This window comes from Dipteris shenzhenensis, chromosome 22 (assembly GCF_047967505.1).
Source record: "Dipteris shenzhenensis isolate YYH24624 ecotype China chromosome 22, Dip_SZ_1.0, whole genome shotgun sequence".
NCBI lineage: Eukaryota > Viridiplantae > Streptophyta > Polypodiopsida > Gleicheniales > Dipteridaceae > Dipteris > Dipteris shenzhenensis.
In genome coordinates, this window is record NC_141617.1 from 15495957 (window position 1) to 15515756 (window position 19800).

At 43.7% G+C, this 19800-nt stretch overlaps 1 protein-coding gene across 1 annotated transcript in view; it reads left to right on the forward strand.

Moving 5' to 3' along the window:
• The first annotated feature begins 6765 nt into the window (after positions 1 to 6765).
• LOC147887795 (uncharacterized) overlaps positions 6766 to 19800 on the forward strand; it is a 63702-nt gene continuing 50667 nt past the window's right edge. Inside the window, exon 1 of the mRNA XM_087393566.1 lies at positions 6766 to 7018. Coding sequence (XP_087249692.1) covers positions 6889 to 7018 — 130 coding nt within the window. The 5' untranslated portion in view covers positions 6766 to 6888. The remainder of the gene's footprint in view (positions 7019 to 19800) is intronic.

The window sequence follows — 19800 nt, forward strand, 5'->3', positions numbered from 1 at the left end:
TGGAAATTATTGCCTTTTGATTTTGCACCTCAATGCACTTTTCTTTATACTTACCCAATGTTGAGGTGTAGGCAAGCTTCAGACTATTGAATTGTTGAGCTGCTTTTGGCTGTCCTGGCAATTGATCATTAAGCACATGGAGTTGGAGTATCTCTTGTTCTTGAGCATATAATTGTGCTTTGGCATTCACAATTATCTCCCTTGATACTTAAAATTTCTTCTCTAGTGCTTGAATTTGTTGTTTACCTCAAGGCTTTTTTGCAACTCATTCTTTATGTATGTTGTGGCATGGATCTAATCATCTTTAAGTAGCAGGCTTTTGTTTAAGTGCACCATTTCTTTTTTCAAGTTATCACAAGAGACTTGCATTAGCGAGAGGGATAGCTCAACCTCTTCCTTTTTATTCAAGGCATCAGATAGATGTAGTTGTTTTTCTTGTTAAAAAGATTATAGCTTCCAATGCATCTTTTCTATTTTTGCTAGAGCATTTTGTATAAGGAGCTATTGTTGCATTTGCTCTACCATACTTTCCTTGAGATTATGAATCTCAGTATTTGCAATCTGCAACTTAGTTTAGAGCAATGGGATCATCCGTCTTTCCATTTCTTGTTGGTGCTCACTGATGCCATGCAATTGTTGATTGTGATGTTGTATGATTTGGAATGTTGTATTGCCTTGCTTTTATTGATCATCTAGTTGGCTCCCATGCACCCATGTGGTACGCTGATATTTTTCCTGAACGGCAGTCTGTGGGGGTAAAGTGTCACTAGAGATGATTTGTGGCCATGGCAATGAAGCCGTAGAGTCATCAATATTGTTCAGTTGCGATTATTGAAGAGGAACACTATATGTCCCACTTGTGAAGTCATCGTGAGGCATGGCTCTCTATTGGATTTCTTCCCTCGAGTCAATGTGTTACGGTAGCGATTCTGGGCTGAGTTGCAAAATTCTTTGGTAGAATTTCACATGGTCAAACTCTAGAATTTGCATTGTTGTAATCCATGTCATTCATATTGAGAGTGGATGGGGACTCTATTTTCCATTCGAGAGATACTATCAACATTTCAAACTCTTCTATTTCTTGTGTTTAGAGGGGTGCAGAGGCCCAATTATAATGGCCAATAGATGGGAAATGTAGCTTTTGCCATTATAGGTGGTGGATACATTGTTTGTTTGTAGTAAGTATATGTGTTGAGCCCAATCTTGTAGTTTTTTCCTGCCAAAGTATGTAAGAGTTTTTATCGGCATGTGTATGCTTGAAAATTTTAGCCACAAAGTTGGTTGCCTCCTTACATATTGGGTCTAGAATCATATCATGGTGTATCCCCCCGCCTTGTGACTTTGTGCCATGTGGGAACCAATCCTACATTTTTGAGGGCCTTTCATCCAAATTTTACATTGGATATTCTTCTTGTGCCTTTGGAAATGAGAAATCTTTCTACATTATTGATCTATTGAGGTAGATTTGTAAAGGATTTTGATTATGAGTTATTATGCCGTACTTGAACTTTCCCAACTCTCTACTTTGATATGACGGTATGAATTGAATTATTTATTTTGTCATAGTAGGTGTTGGTAAGAAGGATTGTAGCTTTGCAAAAATGTTCCCTAGACCCTTTGACTACAAGAAGTTGCATGCATTGGTTGACAAGTTGAACATTGAGACTCATGGCCATACAAACCATATTGTTCTCTCTGTTGTTAGCTCCTTGCTATTTTGGGTCTACATCCTGCATAATTGATGGCTTCGCCTCCAATTTTCCTAACTCTAGGTCTCCAGGTTCTATGGCATACCCCCTTGGCATGTTGCATTAATTTCCTCATCACTATCATTGTCCAAAACCACCAGCCGTGGTCATTTTGGTGTTAACCTCTAGGTTGGTAATCCCGTCCTATCCTTCTTTAGGTCAGTGATTTGGGGAGGGCTATTGAGTTTGAGGTTTGGGCCTTTTGGCTTAGTGTCATTGTGCCATGTGCCAATAGTGCATGTTTCTTCCGTGAGTGGCTGATGCATTTTACTCTTTTTGTGATGAGGGTGTCATGTGTGTGGACCAAAGCAAGTATCTCTTGGGGCTTTTATTTGTGCAACTTATTCGTGGTGCTCAAAACATGCAGGTGCTCTGAGCATGACTAGTGAGGCAAGAGTTCCTCCTATATGCTCAATTTGCTAGGGAGTTCATAGGGCAGCTAGGACTCAGTCATCACCTCTGAGCCCTAGTTGAAATGCTTGAAGCTATTTATATGTGCGAAGATGTACATATGCCAATGAGTGCTCATGATTCAATATAATGCTAGTATGGAAGACTTGGGACTCCCAAATCATTATTATTATTAGGGATGGCTTGCGTGTTGATGTAGTAGTGCTTCAGTCAGCTCCCGTTGATTGTTGTGGTTTCCAATGAATGTTTCTAGTAGCATAATTGCAATCGGATTCGTCTTTTGAATTAAATGGCCCTTGGCCTAGATATTTGACTTTGCCCTTATGGACTTTGGGATTATATAGCAGAACTAGGTTCATTGATGTTCTTATCCTTAAGGATTCTGTCAAACCATGCCTTCCTCCTTTGTTTTCCTACTGTCATAGCATGGTAGACAACTAACCTTATCTTTGTATGCTTTTCTAGTTAATAGAGTCTTTCCTTAAGGGACTCATGGTCTCCCATGCATTCTTGTATTGCTATGTGTAGGCTTGTACACCAATTGAAATGGTGTAAATCTTGTACTGACCTTTAATGTGGTTTGATTTGCCCATAAGGCTGCATTAAGCTTTTCTACCTAGTCAGTTCACTTGGGCTCCACTATTTTGGTGAGGACAATACATAGTACTTTGCTGGTGGACTCAGCTTGTCCATTGCCTTGGGGATAGTAGGCTATGCTTTTTTTGTGGATAACCATAAAGCTAGAAAAAAGTTCTCATTAACAAAATGTGTGCCTCTATCTGACAATGGGGCATCCAAATTGTGTAATCACATTTTCATACAAGAACTTTGCTAAGCTTCTGGCATTTGCTTTTCTCACTGCTTTAGCTTCATCCCACTTTGTGAAGCAGTCTGTGACCACAATGATGTAGCATGCTTGGGTTCCCTTTGTGGCTGGATGTATGGGTTCCACAAAATTAATCCCCCATTTTTCAAATGGTTTTTGAACGGTAACTATTATTAGGGGGTTGAAATCCTTGTGCTAGGGATTGATTGTTCTTTGGCATAAATCACATCTTTTTACATGGTCGTAAAGGGTTGAAACCTTGTGCTAGGTCTTGATTGCTCTGTGGCATAAATCACATCTTTGGGCATAAGCATCTGCCCAAAGGGTTGGCCACCAATATCCTACCAAGAGGATTTTTCTTGCTGTTGATTCCCTTGCAAAGTGTCATCTTGCTATGCCTTCATGAACTTCTCTTATGACCAACATGATTTCATGAGGCATACCACATCTTCTTAGAATTAGATCATTGCCCATTTTGTATATTTGACTTGCAATTAGTTGATAGGAGGTAGCTTTTAGAATTAATTTCCTTGGCTCCATTGGTCGGGTGGTTTGTCATTAAATAGCTAATGATGTCTGCACACCATTTGGGAACAGCATCAATTTGAAACAAAGAAACATCTAGCAGGCCATCTTCTATTCCTTCTGGCCCTTCTTTTGTCATCAATTGTGACATATGATCCTCAATGTAGTGATGAGCTCCTTTCCTTACCACTACCTTGAAATAGAATTCTTGGAGTAGTAGAAGCCATTTGGTGATTTGATCGATGTAACTGGTCAATTCACAAGATACAACATGTAAAGTACAAAGTCAATGGCCAATAAATAATGTCAAATTTTCTTCACACTGTAGACCATTACTAGGGCTTCTCTTTTCGTGGTAGTGTAATTGACCTCAACATCATTCAACTACCTATTTGGGAATCCATCCAAATCCTTCTTGCTATTGGGTAACCCTACAGGCAATGTAGGACTGTCCCTAAATATCTGTTTGTACAATAGTAGAAAATACCACCTACCCACATCTGCTCTAGCCAAGGGCCAATCGGCAAGACTCCATGCACCACTATCTAGAAGGAAAAGAGATTTCTTAGGCATGAGGCTAGTACATAGACATGACCAAAAGTAGGAGATAAATTCACGGGGAACTTGTTGTTCCACCCAGTGCACCCTCTCAAGGGGTTTGAAGCTATCACCTCTAGTTGAAGATGACAGTCTATGTGAGTTGTGTACAAGAAGAGGCAAGAAGAAGGGCACCTCCTTTACCCTATCCAAATGCCCTACTCGTATGGACCAAACCAACCCACAATAGTCCCGTGAAATCTCTAAAATAGTCCAACCATCCCATAGCCATAGGGGCCACCACGCCCCCTCCTACCCTGCTATGCGGTGATTGGAACTAGGTCAATGGTCCAGTCCTTGCCCAAGTAACCAATTACCATAATCCATGTGAGTCCAAATCCTTGTCAGCCCCAAGGTGCCCCACCCCACTGTTTTAGGTCAAGAAGGCTTCCATTCCCCACACTATAAACTTTACACCTATAGGATCCAAGTGATTGCTACAAAATTGGATCTTTTTCCTAAAAAATTATCCACACCAGCAAGGAGAATCTGAGACACTAAATAGTGCCTCCTACCATGACTTTAGCATTATCGTGAATGGACTTCCACCATCTAAGTGCCTACCCACCTTTGATGAGAAAGTGACTTGCCTCTAACTTTGCAGGAAGGCCACTCCAAGTCCAAAATACTTGGTTGGTCCACTATCCCATTGGTCCCAAATGATGTGTGTTCACTTGCCCAGAATGAGCCCCTCCTAGTCCTAGACCTCTAGATGCCACATGAGTGGTTTCCTCTCAAGCTCCTCTAGGTATGTTGAACTAGCCCAAATGATTCCTAAAAAAAAAACACTTCCAAACCCTATGAGGTGTCCTTATTAGGAGGGAGTACTTCCCTATGAGGGGAGCATCTAAAAAATCCACCTTTGGGATCATCATCATTGACTTCTTGTACGGGCGGTGTTCCTAAGAAGCCCTCACTAAAGTAAGAGCTTTTAGGGCTTGAAGCGTGGTGTGAGACCATGTACCACTACCTAAAAGGGATCTATCCTAGATCTTTGTATCAATAATTCCAAGTCCTCTCTGGGCCTCAGGCAAGATCACCATCTGCCAAGTGACCTTGGCTCTAGAGAGAGAGAGAGGCTATGCTCACAACGATGACTGACATAGCATATCGTAACAATAAATACTTTCGTCAACTTGTAAAAAAGGAAAACATACCTTACTTGTTCTACACAAATGCAACGAAAGATGCACACAATGAAGAGGTTTTCTCATTGCTTAAGGAAAATCCACACATCTTGAAAGTAATTGACAAAAGACACAAGACATGTAGCAAAACAATAAACATTCCTACATCTCCTAAGAGCACATCTGGATTGCATCAAATATTGTACCTAAAGCCAGGAATGATAATAGAAATTTGTTCGAGAAACTTGGACATTGGTGATGGTCTTGTCAACGGTGCCGACGGAATATTCAAACAATCGTTTACCACAATTGAGCCACACATTATTTGGATTCAATTTACTAATAATAACATTGGAAGAAAAACTCACTTCAACAATAAAAACCTCTACACTAATAACATTCCTCCTCAATGGACACCAATACACCAAATAACAAGAGAATTTCAAATTGGCAAAAACCATTTAAACACTATCTCTAGACGATAATTTCCACTACAACCAGCAGCTGCAAGAACAATACATCATTTGCAAGGTCTATCTATGGACTACCTTGTATTTGATCCTTCTTTCATTAAGGCACATAGCCTTACATACACAGCACTATCACATATTCGTCGCAACCCTGAAAACCTTTACCTCATCAAACCAATTGAACCTAAACACATCAAAATCGACAAGAATGTTGTGAAAGAAATAGAATGATTGAGATCACTTTGACAATAGATTCCACAACAAAATAACCACTCTATAAACAAGAAAACACAAATGACATTGCAATCTCTAAATACTAGAGAATTCTCTTCACACTACGAAGACATTGTTGCAGACAAAAGCCTCATGAGTGCCACAATATTATGCCTCCAAGAACTTCATTGCCAAAATAATGAATCACTCTTATTGAAAAAATTCACAATATTACAAAACAACAATGGAATTGGTATTGCAACATGTTACAAAACTCATGTACAATTGCAAATGCAAGAATACATTACACACAAAAATTGCGAGTGTTTGTTAACAATATTTAAAACATATCAAAATTCAACCTTTGCAATCATTAATGTTTACAAACACACTTCCTCACCACAATCAACACTCATAAATATATTGCAAACCATGATTAACAAAGTACAACAACAAATTCCAACTACAACCTTAGGAGACTTCAATAATCATTGCAACAACTCTACAAATTCAACACAACTACAAAAATTTATGGCACAAAATAGTTTTAAACAATTAATAGAAGAACCAACTTGTATTCATGGTTCCACAATTGACCACATTTGGACAAACAAATACAATAACAACACAACATATGGAACAAATTTCATTTATTGGTCGGATCACTCCCTTCTATACACAAATCTTGACGAAATTGGGCAAGCCATTTGAACGTAATTCACCTTGTTTAAAGCCAGTTGGATGTGAAGAGTGTGTGTATGGGGGGCGGAGCCGCACTGTGTAAAGAACTTGAATTGTATTTGCTAGAGGGAGATGTGACCAATACATACACTTGCAAGGCAGTAAATTGTAAAGGGATAGGTCAAATAATATAACTGATAGTGCAAACTATGGGACGACTACCACCTCTAGATAGCTGGTCCATCAGTTGCCATGACACCTTTTCCCAATGCTTCATCATTCAGTGCTAAATGCCACCAACGAATCCCTTAAACAGTTTGATCGTAGCTAGGCCCTCCATTGCTGCCATGCGGGGCTTTTGCCAACTTCGGTTCGTCGATAGCTCTTTCACCATCATTCGACAGCCTTGTCAGAGCGGTGGTGAGTCTCTCTATGCTTGTGCATCTCTTGCATTTTCAAACTGTGTGGCAAGTGGCTTTGTGTCTGAGAGAGAGAGAGAGTGTGTGTGTTCAAACTTCCTCTTTTCAATTTTGTGAAGTAGAAAGTTATCTCATCGCATTGTATAGATAGATAGATAGATAGATAGATAGAGAGAGAGAGAGAGAGAGAGAGAGAGAGTTTTCAAACTTCCTCTTTTCAAATTTTCTGAATTAGAAAGTTATCTCATCGCATTGTATAGTTTATCAAAGCAGCTAGGAACACAGAACGTCACGGAAAAGAAAGACGTAAGCATTTTAAGATGCTGTATCAGCAAAAGAAGGAGAGCCTCATGAAGACTTCAAAGCATGAATGGATTAATGATCAAGTTGGTTGTGATGAAGCACTTTGCATGCGTATGTGGCTCTTGACTCAAGCTACATGCACATATTAAGATCCAACGTGGCACTTAGCCTGCAAATAGGCAATTTTCTATGGAGAATAGGATAGGGTAATGCTATGAAGCTTATATTGTAGATAAAGCACAAGCTTAGCGATCTATGGTTTAGACTCATTGTGCAAATTTGTCAATGTGGCTCAAACCCGAAAGAAGAGGAGGGTGCACTTGTGAGATGGCTACAACTGTATCACTGTATAGGGCACATTCACCAAGTTAATTGCTATCAGGATTCATGCATTCATGTGCTGACAATAAAAGGTTTGACAAATAGCTAAGAAAAAGCATCCTCTTCCTTGGATAGATGGCATGATATACTTCATCTAATAGTATAGGTTGCACCAAACTTAAATTGGGAGCATGGCTTTCTTATATTTGAGGTTCAAAAGTCATTGTGATGTATTACAACGGATCAGTTTATTTCATTTTACACATGGTGCATGGGTAGACTACAACAAGGTCTCCAAAGGTTAAGAAATGACCAATATCATGCATGTAAAAGCCTTAGATATAATTGGCCCTTCCAAATTCTACTTTGATTTATACATAATTTCACTTTAACCTACGTCTTGAATCAAGGGTCAAGGCAAAGCATGCTCGTGCAATGGATTCATGTATGTAAAAGCCTTAGATATAATTGCCCTTCTAAATTCTAATTTTGAATTATGTGGAATTTAATTTTAATCTACGTCTTAAAACAAGTAGAGAAGGTCAAGGCAAAGCATGCTTGTGCAATGGATTCAGGAACTGGACAATGGTGTTGCAGCAATGAAGCAAATGTCCCTGTGTTGCAAATCACAGATCTAAGTGAACCTGCCAAACAGCAAGACATGGCAGAGGTTGGACATTGTTTAAGGCTGATCACCTCAGGGCAAAAGAATCAGATGGTTAGATTGATGCATAAAACAAGATTCCATCGATTTGGTGGCTGAGGCACTGATTTGACTTAGTATAGCCTCCTTGGAATAAACAAGCTGAAGAACAGAGGCCAGTTTAAATCAACTTTATTTTATTACGTCTCTCTCTCTCTCTCTCTCTCTCTCTCCTAACATCTGTGCATCCTTGACGTCTTTAACAGGTTTCAGTCTTGTAGGAGCAACATGTCCAGCTTGGGGCAACTTCTAATGATTTTCATGATGGAGGCAGTGGGGAAACATGTAGGAACTGTTGGGCATAGCTCAAAAGTAGATGTGCATTGTGCTGGACGTTCAAGATGCTAGCCAATCCCATCTTATTTGATTCTCATGGCAACACAAGTACTCCTCATCAGGGCATACAAAGGGTGTAACATCAAGATGTTAGCCACTCCCATCTTATTTGATTCTTATGGCAGCAGAAGTGCTCCTCATCAGGGCATACAAAGGGTGTATGATCTGGTAGAAGAGGAATGCTCTTTAAAAATTAGGGCACATGTGGCTGCTAGTTGGCAACTATCTATACTGCTAAATCAGTAAAATGATAGTTTATTATGGCTACGTTAGGGATGGTTTGATTTACTAAATGGCTATGCTAACGAAAATTGAAACAGACATATTCTATAAATTGGATACAGCTGTATGTTGAGCTGATCCAAGGTCTAATGGCGAAACAGGGACATCAATGTTTTTGGCTAGCAGTGTTCAATATTTTATAATGTTGACCATAAGGTTGGTAAATTCGGAGTTTGATGGTCAAATCAGAACATGTGAATTATGCTAGGAAGATATGTTTAGCGTTTGGATATTTCTGTCTAGAAAACAGTCTGACTGGGAGGAATTCCTTAAATTTCGATTAGCTAACAATTGTGTTAAGCATCTCTCTATAGGTTTTAATCAGTTTAATTCAGTAGACGAGTATCTTCTTTAAAGCAAAGTGATCGTTCAGCCTTTAAGAGGTGGTTGATCTTCTACAGGGGCAAAATGGCTGTCACCTGCACGCACACCCTCACTCCATGAACAATGATTGTGCTCTTAGCCCGATAGCGATGCCTTGCATCCGCTGATGATGGCTGAGTTTGTGAGTTACTCCAAGCATGTGAGGTAAGAGACTATAGGAAAGTCTTCGCTCAGGCCAGCTCATAGCGCGTGTCACGAGGACATGAAATTATGGGACTTTTGATTTGCGACTCTTGTAATTTGTGCGTGATTGCCTTGAGCCTCTTGGGCGCGAGGGTTCGGCCATGGGGCGGGACTTGGGGAATTAAAATTCCCTAGTGGGTCCTTGGAAATAGTGAATGTGCGCCTAGTTACTAGGAAATTAATTCGTAGGGCCAAATTGTGCAATAGGGGGCCAAAAGAGAAGGCCAAAATCAGTTCTAGAAGGAGCCAGGCCATCAGTTGTGAGCTGACAGAGCTTGCCAGGTGTTGCTAGAGCAAAATTGTCATCCGCCAGGAGCTTCCAGAGCTTGCCAGGGAAAATCGCCATCAGCCAGGGCCAGTTTCAGTGCATCCAGGGCCTGCTAGAGGAAATCACACCTGATCGAGGGGCCTGTTGCAGATTGTTATCTCAGCTAGGGGGTCTCTTCCAGATTGCGATTTCATCTACAGGTCTTCCGGGCTGTGCCAGGTGACTGCGTCCTGTTCCAGGGCTGTTCTAGGTGTTTCCAGGAGATTGCGATTTTGTTTCCAGGCTCTGTAGGGAAACTTGTGATTTGATTTTTGGAGCCTTTCGGGTGTTGCTGCTGATTTTGGTAACTTTCCAGGTGTGGGTGTTCTCTTCTAAGCTGCTTTCAGGGCTGTGCTAGAGCAGAATCAGCTTTTCTCTGCAGGATCTAGGGTTTTCAAGCCCCGGGGACCTATCTTCTGTGGATACTGGGTAGAAGAAGGCTTGTCTTTGCCTACTTTTGCGGTTCCCGGATTGGTTGCTGGCTAGTTATTGCGTCTGGGTTTCTTTCCTCGAGAAGAAATGTTGATTTATGCTGTTGGGCGGTGGCCAGCGAGGCTATAGATTGAGGTGACCTGTTTGGGAGTGCTTTGTTGATTGATTGCACCAGAGTTTGGCTGTTGAGGGCTTTGTCTTGCAGTTGTTCAGCCGTGTCTGGCTAGTTGGGCACTTGGTTGTGCAATTGCAGGTGTGGCACAGACAGTGGATGCTTTTGGGGTCCCTGTTGCATGCTTTGGTTGGCTGAGGATACAGGATTGTCTAGTGATTGAATGCCATTCACCTTTTGAAGTTGAGCAGAGAGTTACAGGGTGGGCTGGATGGGGAGTCTGCGGGCGTTGGTTTGCCTGTGGTTCATCTTCCCAGAGACCTTTGCAATCAGCCGTTTGGCTTCAAATGAATGTTAAATAAATACCGCAAGGGGCGCCAACGTTTGGGGCCAATCAGTGTCCTTGTTTCTGAGTAGGAGCGCTCTAGCTCCCCTGTAATTTAATCTGTGGTGCATATTTATTTGTCAAATTATTGTGTATGCTGTAATTAAGTGGATCCTACCACCCTTTACGTTGTTGAGGCTGGTTTCATTCAGCGCGAGCTACGTACATGGTTACCTCTTCCGCTAGCATCTGTCAGGAAATACTGTCTAGATCGATTGAGATATGTATATGTCATGCTTTCTTAAACGAGGTGCCAGTGTATGGAGGTCTATCTGCAAATTCTGCGAGTCTGATATCATGTGGGAATCTCTTCCCTTTGATGATGTGGCCAAGCATCATGATCTCCAGTCTCTCGAAATTCACACCCATCCTCTTTGATATCTATTGGCCCAAAGGGCTCTTGCATGTAGGGCCACTGTTTGGGCTAGAGAAAAAAGAAGGGACATTGAATTGACATGCTGAAACTGTGCCTAGAACCACTGTTAGTCTTAGTGATGCATGTTCTCTAGTTAGGTGCACTTGTGCCTACTGGTTTCATGGTGAGCTTGGGGCTTCTGAAAGTGCATCTTAATTATATGTAGGATCTGGCTGTCTTAACTGACTCTCTTGCGAGGATGAATGGATCCCGCTGAAGCTGGGCTTCATACCTTGTTTTTGCCCAAGTTATCCTTCATGTCCTGGTTCTCACAAATGCATGCCATGCTGCCAAGTGCATTTGTAGCACCTCGTGTATTTGAGACTAGTATGACATCATCAGCATGAAGGAGGATGGGGATGAGGGTCTATGCCAGTGTCGATTCCATTCCACCCAAAGTGTCCATGAATGAGGTTAGTTCATCAAAGGAGGATGGGGATGAGGGTCTATGCCAGTGTCGATTCCATTCCACCCAAAGTGTCCATGAACAATGTTAGTTCATCAATTTATAGTCCAATTAGAGTGGAGAATAGAAGGCGTCCCCTATTTTACGCTAATGGAAGTGCCCAACTTCTTAGAGAATCCAAAGAGGGTGGGGCAAAGGCATAGAGGGCATCCCTGCTCTACTCTAATGGTGGGGGGATAGAGGGCATCCCTATTTTACTCCAATGGTGCTGCCCACCCCCTCAAAAGAATCCTTGTGTGGTGTGCACGCTGCTTGTGTCTCTCTTATGAGAGCCATAACTGCCCATATAATATCATGTGCAATACGTTGGGCTTGAAGTCTTGAGATGTGTTATAATTCCTCCATGCAGCTATGACATTCCATGTGCCCTTGTTACTTTGCTAGTGGTCCTCTTCCCACATTACCCACCTTGTTTTAATGGATCTACTGTTAGAAACAGAGGTGGAGGTTGCTTGCTACATTGTAGCCAACGCTCCCTGCAGCAGAGATAAACAAAAATGTACCCCTGCAATTGCACAGTGCTAAATTCAAATCCAACTTTGTCCTTAATGTGTACTAGTGTGCAGAGAGAGGTGTGTGCAGACAGTAAATGAATGGTGCTCAAGAGAGTGAGTAGAAATAGTAATAAATCTTGTCCCAAAGATGGACAAAAACCATATACAAAATGTCTGCACAGTGTGCCACTATCTAGCACCAGGGTGCTGCCTAGATATGGACCCCTGTGACTTCAGAACTGTTCTCCTCCCTCCTCGTGGCACCTTTAAAACACTCTCAGCCTGCGTGCTATCCTAGAGCTTCAGTGGGCTGCGTAGTGGTGCCCCGTAAACACACCTTCCTGCTGCTCCAGTGGCCAGCTAATCGTAATGCAGTGCATGCTCCTTTGAACGTTTCTCTGATCTTGCAGTGTACTGCTCTTCACCCTTCAGATGATCTGCGGGCTGGACTGCATGTTGCATAGGTTAAGTTAATTGCAAGAATTGATGTTGGTACTATGAGAAGGTATAAGAATGTGATTTAATGTGGATTTTGATGTTTTAGATTGATTTGAAGTTTTTAGGATGTGATTTTTGTATGCATTTTCAACAAATGTTTGCGTTGGAATCTTTGTGATCAGAATTATGCAGTGAAGTTACAGATTTTAGAGTGAAAACAAGCCACTATCCAATTAGTTATCCAAATTAATTAAAAAAATTTCCACATGTAATTTCTAAAAAGAATAATCAATTTGTGTTTTTCAAATTGTCATTTATGGAGATCATCCTATAAAAATTGTGTTCTAATAGCCCAGTTCCTAATGGGTCACCTAAAATGAAAAATTCAAGATCTTCGCATTCTAGCATCAGATTTGCATAAGATTTTTTGCATTAGGTTTGTAATTTTGCCGTCTAATTGTTTCATTATTCACACATTCTATTGGGTTAAGAGGAGTTGAAGATTTTGCAACAAAGCGATGCACAAATTCACCTTTTGCAATCCCTGTGCATCTCTCCCCCTAAGCTAAGGCTAAAGGGGTCATGCAAAAAAATCAAAGGCATATGCGCATCTGCTCTTCCTTCGCTGCCCTCCGCATAGCCCAGCCTACTCATCCCCCTCTACCTCACCGCCCCCCCTCCTCTCTCTCTCTCTCTCTCTCTCTCTTTTTGGGATCTCGTCGATGCAGGACAGCATTTTTGTTGGCTAAATTAGTGAGACTGATGTGCTTCCGCAGCAGCGGCCTTTCCAACTGTTTCTGCCATGAGCCACGCCAAGCTCTATAGGGCTACCAAGAGCTCCTAAGCTAGTATACGTGCTCGAGGGCACCATGAATCTTGGATGCGAAGCGTGGTGACGGGGGAGGCAAAGCGCAATGAGTAGTCAGACGCAGGTGGTGACAATGGGGGCTGCGGGTCTTATACCCTTCAGCAAGGCGGTGAAGAAAATTGGAGAAAGGACATGTGGCAAAGTATCCCTCCCCCCATTTATCCCTCCTTTCCCCCCCTTACCCCATCTCTCATGCTCTAATAGCATTTTTCACCAATTGGGGGTCCCTATTAGCCCAACGCCTATAAAAGATCATTTCCTTTATCCAAAAGCACTTGCTTTATGGTGCTTTTTGGAAGCTAAAAATACATTCTTAGAGAGGAGAGAGGCAATTTAGAGGAAACACTATTGGAGATTGTTTGGGAAATCGCAAATGTTTCTCCTTAAAGATTTCCTTGATAAAGTTTAAGGTCTTAGTTTTTTTAAAAATCGCTAAAAATTAGCATCCTGATTGTTGAAAAAGGCATATTTTACATGCTTTTTTGACATTTTAAAAAAAATATTTAAAAAACTAAAAAATAGCAAATTAATCTTTTAGTTGTTTCATGTCAAAAAGTCATAATTTTAAAACGGCCTTTTATAAGGCTCATAGCAAATATGACTATTGCAAATAAAAGCATACTTTGAAAATTCACTTGTTTGCTACATTGAAAATATGACTATTGCAAATAAAAGAATTGTCTTGACCGATGGCCCGCATCAGGTGGCTTCACGTGCTTTCCACAAGGGGGAGGCTTTAGTGTTGTGGACTACATCATGGGATCCCCTGTCTTCACATCTCGCATCACTGACTTTACCGTAGCACCTCTCCCTCCAGGTGCTGATCATACCTATCTCTTCTTTAGCATTTCTACCCCTCGCCCCACAACACCTTCTACCCCGTTGAGTTCTTACTCCACCTACCATGATATACGCTTTGATCATGATCACTCACCCACTTACTCTGGCCATTTGTGCATACTTCTCGCATACATTGACTTTATACCCCTACTAGAGGATCATGCTGTCCTAGTCACTCGCTCACTACACGAGGCTGCTCTTCACGCCTTACCCCACACCACCTAACTCCACCCGCCCACCACCATCTGGGACCGTATCCTGTAATAGCTGGTGTGATGATGAGTGTAAGGCTTTATGCCGTTAGCTCACATTCAAAACAAAAAACAGCCTTCCGAGCGTACCAGAGACGCTACGCGAGTACCGTCGACTGGTACGCAGGAGAAACTTAACTTTGTGCGTTGGAACGAGGAGAAGCTATTGAACATTCTATTCAGTAACAACTCTAAGGACTTTTGGCGGAGATTTCTAGAGGGATGGTCCCCCTCACCACTCACTGACACTCAGGTGTGGTCTGATTATGCACGCACACTCTATGATATCCCAAATCAGCCAGTCCTTAACCTATCACACATGCCACGTCCCACATCCTGCACCCTCTTCACTAGGGGGGGTAAAGGATGCCGTAATGAAACTTCATAATGGCCTAGCGAAGGATCATGAGGGACTATGCACTGAGTTCATTGCATATGGGATTAACCTCTTAGCCCCGATCTTAGCAAAGCTATTTAATGAAGCGGTTTGCTTGGGGTTCCCATGCACCTGGACCATCAACACTATCTCACCCATCCACAAGGCAGGCAATCCCATGAGCCCGGAGAACTACAGGACCATTATGATTGGACATGTCATGTCCAAGATCTATGCATCAATACTTGATTTTGAGATCAACAGATTTGTGGAGTGTTGAGGACTCAGAGCAACGAGACAGGCCGGTTTCAGGCGGGACCATGGGACCATGGACCACATTCTCACGCTCTGATGTATCATTGAGGAGGTGAGGGCACAGAAGCAGAGGGTTTACTATTGCTTTGTGGATTTCCGCAAGGCATTTGACACCGTTCCGAGTGCCCTTCTCATATGACACCTACAGGATTTGGGTTACGACCAGGAGATCATTTGGGTTGTCATGGCACTTCATGAGCGAGTTTCAGGCAGAGTCCGCACAAGATTTGGATGGATAGATGAGATCATGAGCACTATCGAGGTCAAACAAGGGTGTCCATTATCACCTATCTTGTTTGGCCTCTACATTGACGAGCTCGAGACAGTGATGCAGACACAGGGAGGGGTAGGTTGCTCTCTCGCGGGCACGCTGATCCGGATATTGCTTTACGCAGATGACATGGCTCTCTTGTCTTCCTCAACAGAGGGGCTCCAGAGACACCTTGATGTACTACAGTTATTCTGTAAGTCTCATGATTTGAAGGTCAACTTGGGTAAAACCAAGGTTATGATCTTCAATACACCTCAAGTCGTCATGCGCGAGAGCAGTTCACATTTGATGGGTCTCCTGTTGAGATAGTTTCATCATACACTTATCTTGGGGTTGTCTTTTCCGGACCCATCTTCACTATGAGACCCGCGATGCATGAACGCTTGAGGAGAGGATATGCTTCATTGGCTAGACTAGAGAGGCAGTGCTTCCGCTCTCACTTTCAGGATCCACGGACCAAAGGGTTGCTTTTTGACTCCTTGGTCCGGCCAACAAGGATGTATGGCAGTCCATGCTGGGGGCTAGACTTGTCGGATATAGAGTGGGCCAGGGTCGAGCGGCTATAGGTTCTCATATTATCATGGATGATTTGTGGTAAGCCATCCCTCACCAGATCATTCGGGCAGAGTTTGGGTCACCCCCATTACAGCTAGATGCTGTATTTCAGGTCATTACGTATCTATACTGAGTCAGGGAGTATGGGGATTATACCTCTGGGCGTAGTAGGATACCATGGCTAGCACTGTCCTCTTCTATGGCACTTGCGGCAGGGGGAGACCAGAGGTACTGGTATGCACGCACAGAGAGATGGCTTGCAGGACTAGGGCTCCACATGGACATACTACCTCCATTCCAGTATAGCATGGATGCTCCGTTCTCTCCCCTCCTATCACATGAGGTCAACCAGGTTATCCGTGAGGATCTACTGCAGCTACACATATTCTGGACCTGGTTGGGCCTGAGTGATCTTCCAGTGAAGCTGGGTTTCTACGGCTAGGGGCAATCCACGACTTAATCATCTTTAATGGCTTTCACAGATGGCCATCTTCTGGAAGACGCACTTGCTTCCCACACGGTGGTGGATCTAGTACAGTGGACTATCTACAAGGCCTACTAGACTTTGTCTCACAGATACACGATTTTGCCATATCCCCCCCCCCTCCACACACACACACACTCGGAGCTGACCACTCCTACTTGGCCTTCCATATCTCCACCACCATGCCAGCCACAGGGAGAGCTACCCCCACTCCCCCACGCACTTAGATCCACTTTGATTGTGCTCTTGACGCTGTGTACATGAGCCATCTAGCCAAGGAGCTCCCGGCTCTACTTGGAGATTACATAGACCTCACCAGCGTCTCTGACACCCTTGTCTCAGTGGTACATGACATTGCTATCAGAGCTTTTCCCACGACCCGATCTGGGCGGCCTACGGATGGGAAGATGCCTTAGAACCCTTGGTTCGATGACGAGTGCATAGAGGCGAGAGCCTACTTCACACAACAATAGGCTTTGAGTCATCTGACGCCACTTGAGGCACATAGGATCTATCGACGATTGACGCATCGTAAGAGATGGGCTTTTTTCACACATAGGATGGATGAGATTGTTAGATCGTTTCGAGGCGGAGACCCGACCACTGGATGGGGATTTCTATCAGAGGGGAAGCCACCTATCCCCATCTCTGACCTAGATGTGTGGCACACGTATGCATGCTCCCTCTATGATGCTCAGATGCAGACACCGTTGGATATGTCCTCCACGCCTAGGCCCACCACTTGTCATTTGTTCACCACATAGAATGTACGGGCTACACTTCGCCGTCTAAACAATCGGAGAGCACACGACCACGAGGGCCTCCAGACTGAGCACTTTGCACATGGACAGGAGGTCCTAGCCCCGATCCTAGCACAAATGTTCGATCGGGTTGTGTCATGGTTTTCCGCCTTCTTGGAGTACCACACTATTGTGACGATATACAAAGCCGGGGACCCTATGGAGACGGGGAACTATCGGATACTAGGACCAGGCAGGATTCCGGAGGCAGCACTCTACCCTAGATCACATCTTCACTTTGAGGGCTATCATTGAGGAGGCGACATCTAGACACCAGAAAGTCTATACATGCTTGGTAGACTTTCGGAAGGCTTTTGACACTGTCCCATAATCCCACATGATCAGGAGGCTAGAGAAGCTGCAGATTTCAGAGAAACTAATATGGGGGGTGATGAGCCTATACGAGTCAGTCAGAGGCCGAGTTCAAGCCCCAGGTGGCCTATTGCATTGGGCCGAGAGTACGATCAGAGTGAAGCAGGGTTGCTCCCTCTCACCGACTCTCTTCGGGCTGTACATTGATGAAATCACCTCTGTACAATGTTTCCAGGTACACTTTCAGGATCCATTGATGAAGTGTTTGCTTTTTGGTACGCTAGTGCGATCGACTGCCATGTATGTAGCACCCTTTTGGGGATGTGATCTACTGATAGCATTCTGGAAGAGATTTGAGCGGCTACACGTGACCATGGGAGTTAGGATGATTTTGAGCAAGCCCTCAGTCCCGCATGAGATAGTACAGGCATAGTTCGCCATGACACCACTACAGATTGATGCCATCTTTTAGACAGTGACTATCCATAGAGTCTGGGACTTACCTCACTGGAGACTACCGAGGCTGGCTTTGGAGTCATCCAGACAACTAGCTAAGGGTGGGGCGGACACATGGTATGTATGTATATTCACATGGTTTGCCAGACATGGGATTCAGTTGGACAGGCTCTCCCCCATTCAGTATAGTCTAGATGCACCCCCTGAGTCGATCCGGCGAGATGAGATTAACTGTATCATATGGTTAGATCTTCTCCAACTCCACACGTCTCGGGCTCGGGGGGGAGATCAAGAGCTCCCCACCAAGACATAGTTCTACCGTGACCATTTCCTAAATATCTCAGAGGAGGGATTCATCATTAGACTCCTATATCTCGAGGACAAAAGAGTCACACATGCACTAAGGATCGCCATTGGGCAGATGCGGGTTTCATCCCATCAACTGAGGATTGAGAAAGGAAGAGTAGCACGTATACCTAGAGAGCATCGGACTTGCACGCTATGCACACTTGGAGTGGTTGAGACAAAGGAACACTTTCTTTGGACTTGCCTAGCCTACTACGAGATCCGGGGACGATACCACTGCCTCTATCAGGATGGGAGTGGCTTCAGCCCACTATCACGATTGATCACTTCCATGACTAGGTTTGCATTGAGCTCTATCTGCTGGAGATGCGTCGACACAAAGAGACCTTGCTATGACAAATCAACAGAGAGCAGCATGAGGTGATCACACCACATGATGCAGAGGCTGACCACACATAGCAGCATGTCACATATTTTTATGCATTCGAGTCAGCTCCAAGACACAGTGGGGTGGGGAGGAGCTAGTCGCTATGCGGGCAGTCTGGATTATCGAGAGAGGATTGCACGACACGGAGAGCGCCTAGAGCACACTCGATCGAGGTTCGCCCTATCACAACTTTTCTCAGAGGGGAGCGCCCGAGACGAGGGGTCACTCTGAACATAGCTCAACGGGTTTAGAGATTGAGGAGACCACACTCCCCTCTGGCACCGCGGCATGAGACAGCCAAACAGACTCAGATTTGAGACATTTTCACGGCTCATAGACGAGCCACCACAGTGCCGGGTTTCGGTTTTTGAGTTTCCAATTTCAATTTCCGTTCTCAGCTTGCTCCAGATAGCAGATAGCACATGATATGATATGTATGATGATGTTATGTTATGATATATTTTTTGTACTTGATTTTGCTTGAGCCATTGAGCTCTCTATATTTCAGCACAATACTTAGCAAAAGGTCTTAGCGCGCCCTTTGCCTCAGCCCTTTGTGGCTTGCATGAGTTTTTCCCTTTGGTGTCACTTTGTCCCAAGGCCCACGAGGTTTCCCGAGGTTTCCGGGCGTCGCAGCTTCCCGTTCATCGTTAGCCTCTCCGTTTTTGTTGTAGCCTCCCGTTTTTTGTTGTAGCCTCCCGTCCGTCGTAGCTTCAGCCAACGCGTAGGCATGTTCAGCAGCTCGCTGACCTGCCCGCCCTCGCCCTAGCTCTTGGGAGTATAGCCCCTCGCTGTAGATCTCCCGTCAGCTTCTGAAACCACAAGAAGACTCACCAGGAGAATCACGACATCAGCCCAGGAAGCGACCTGAAATTTCTACGAATCAAGATAGCTGCCAATAGCTACGCGACCAGCCTCAGTCAGCATCGACAATCAGCTAGCTCGACATTCAGCTTTGATC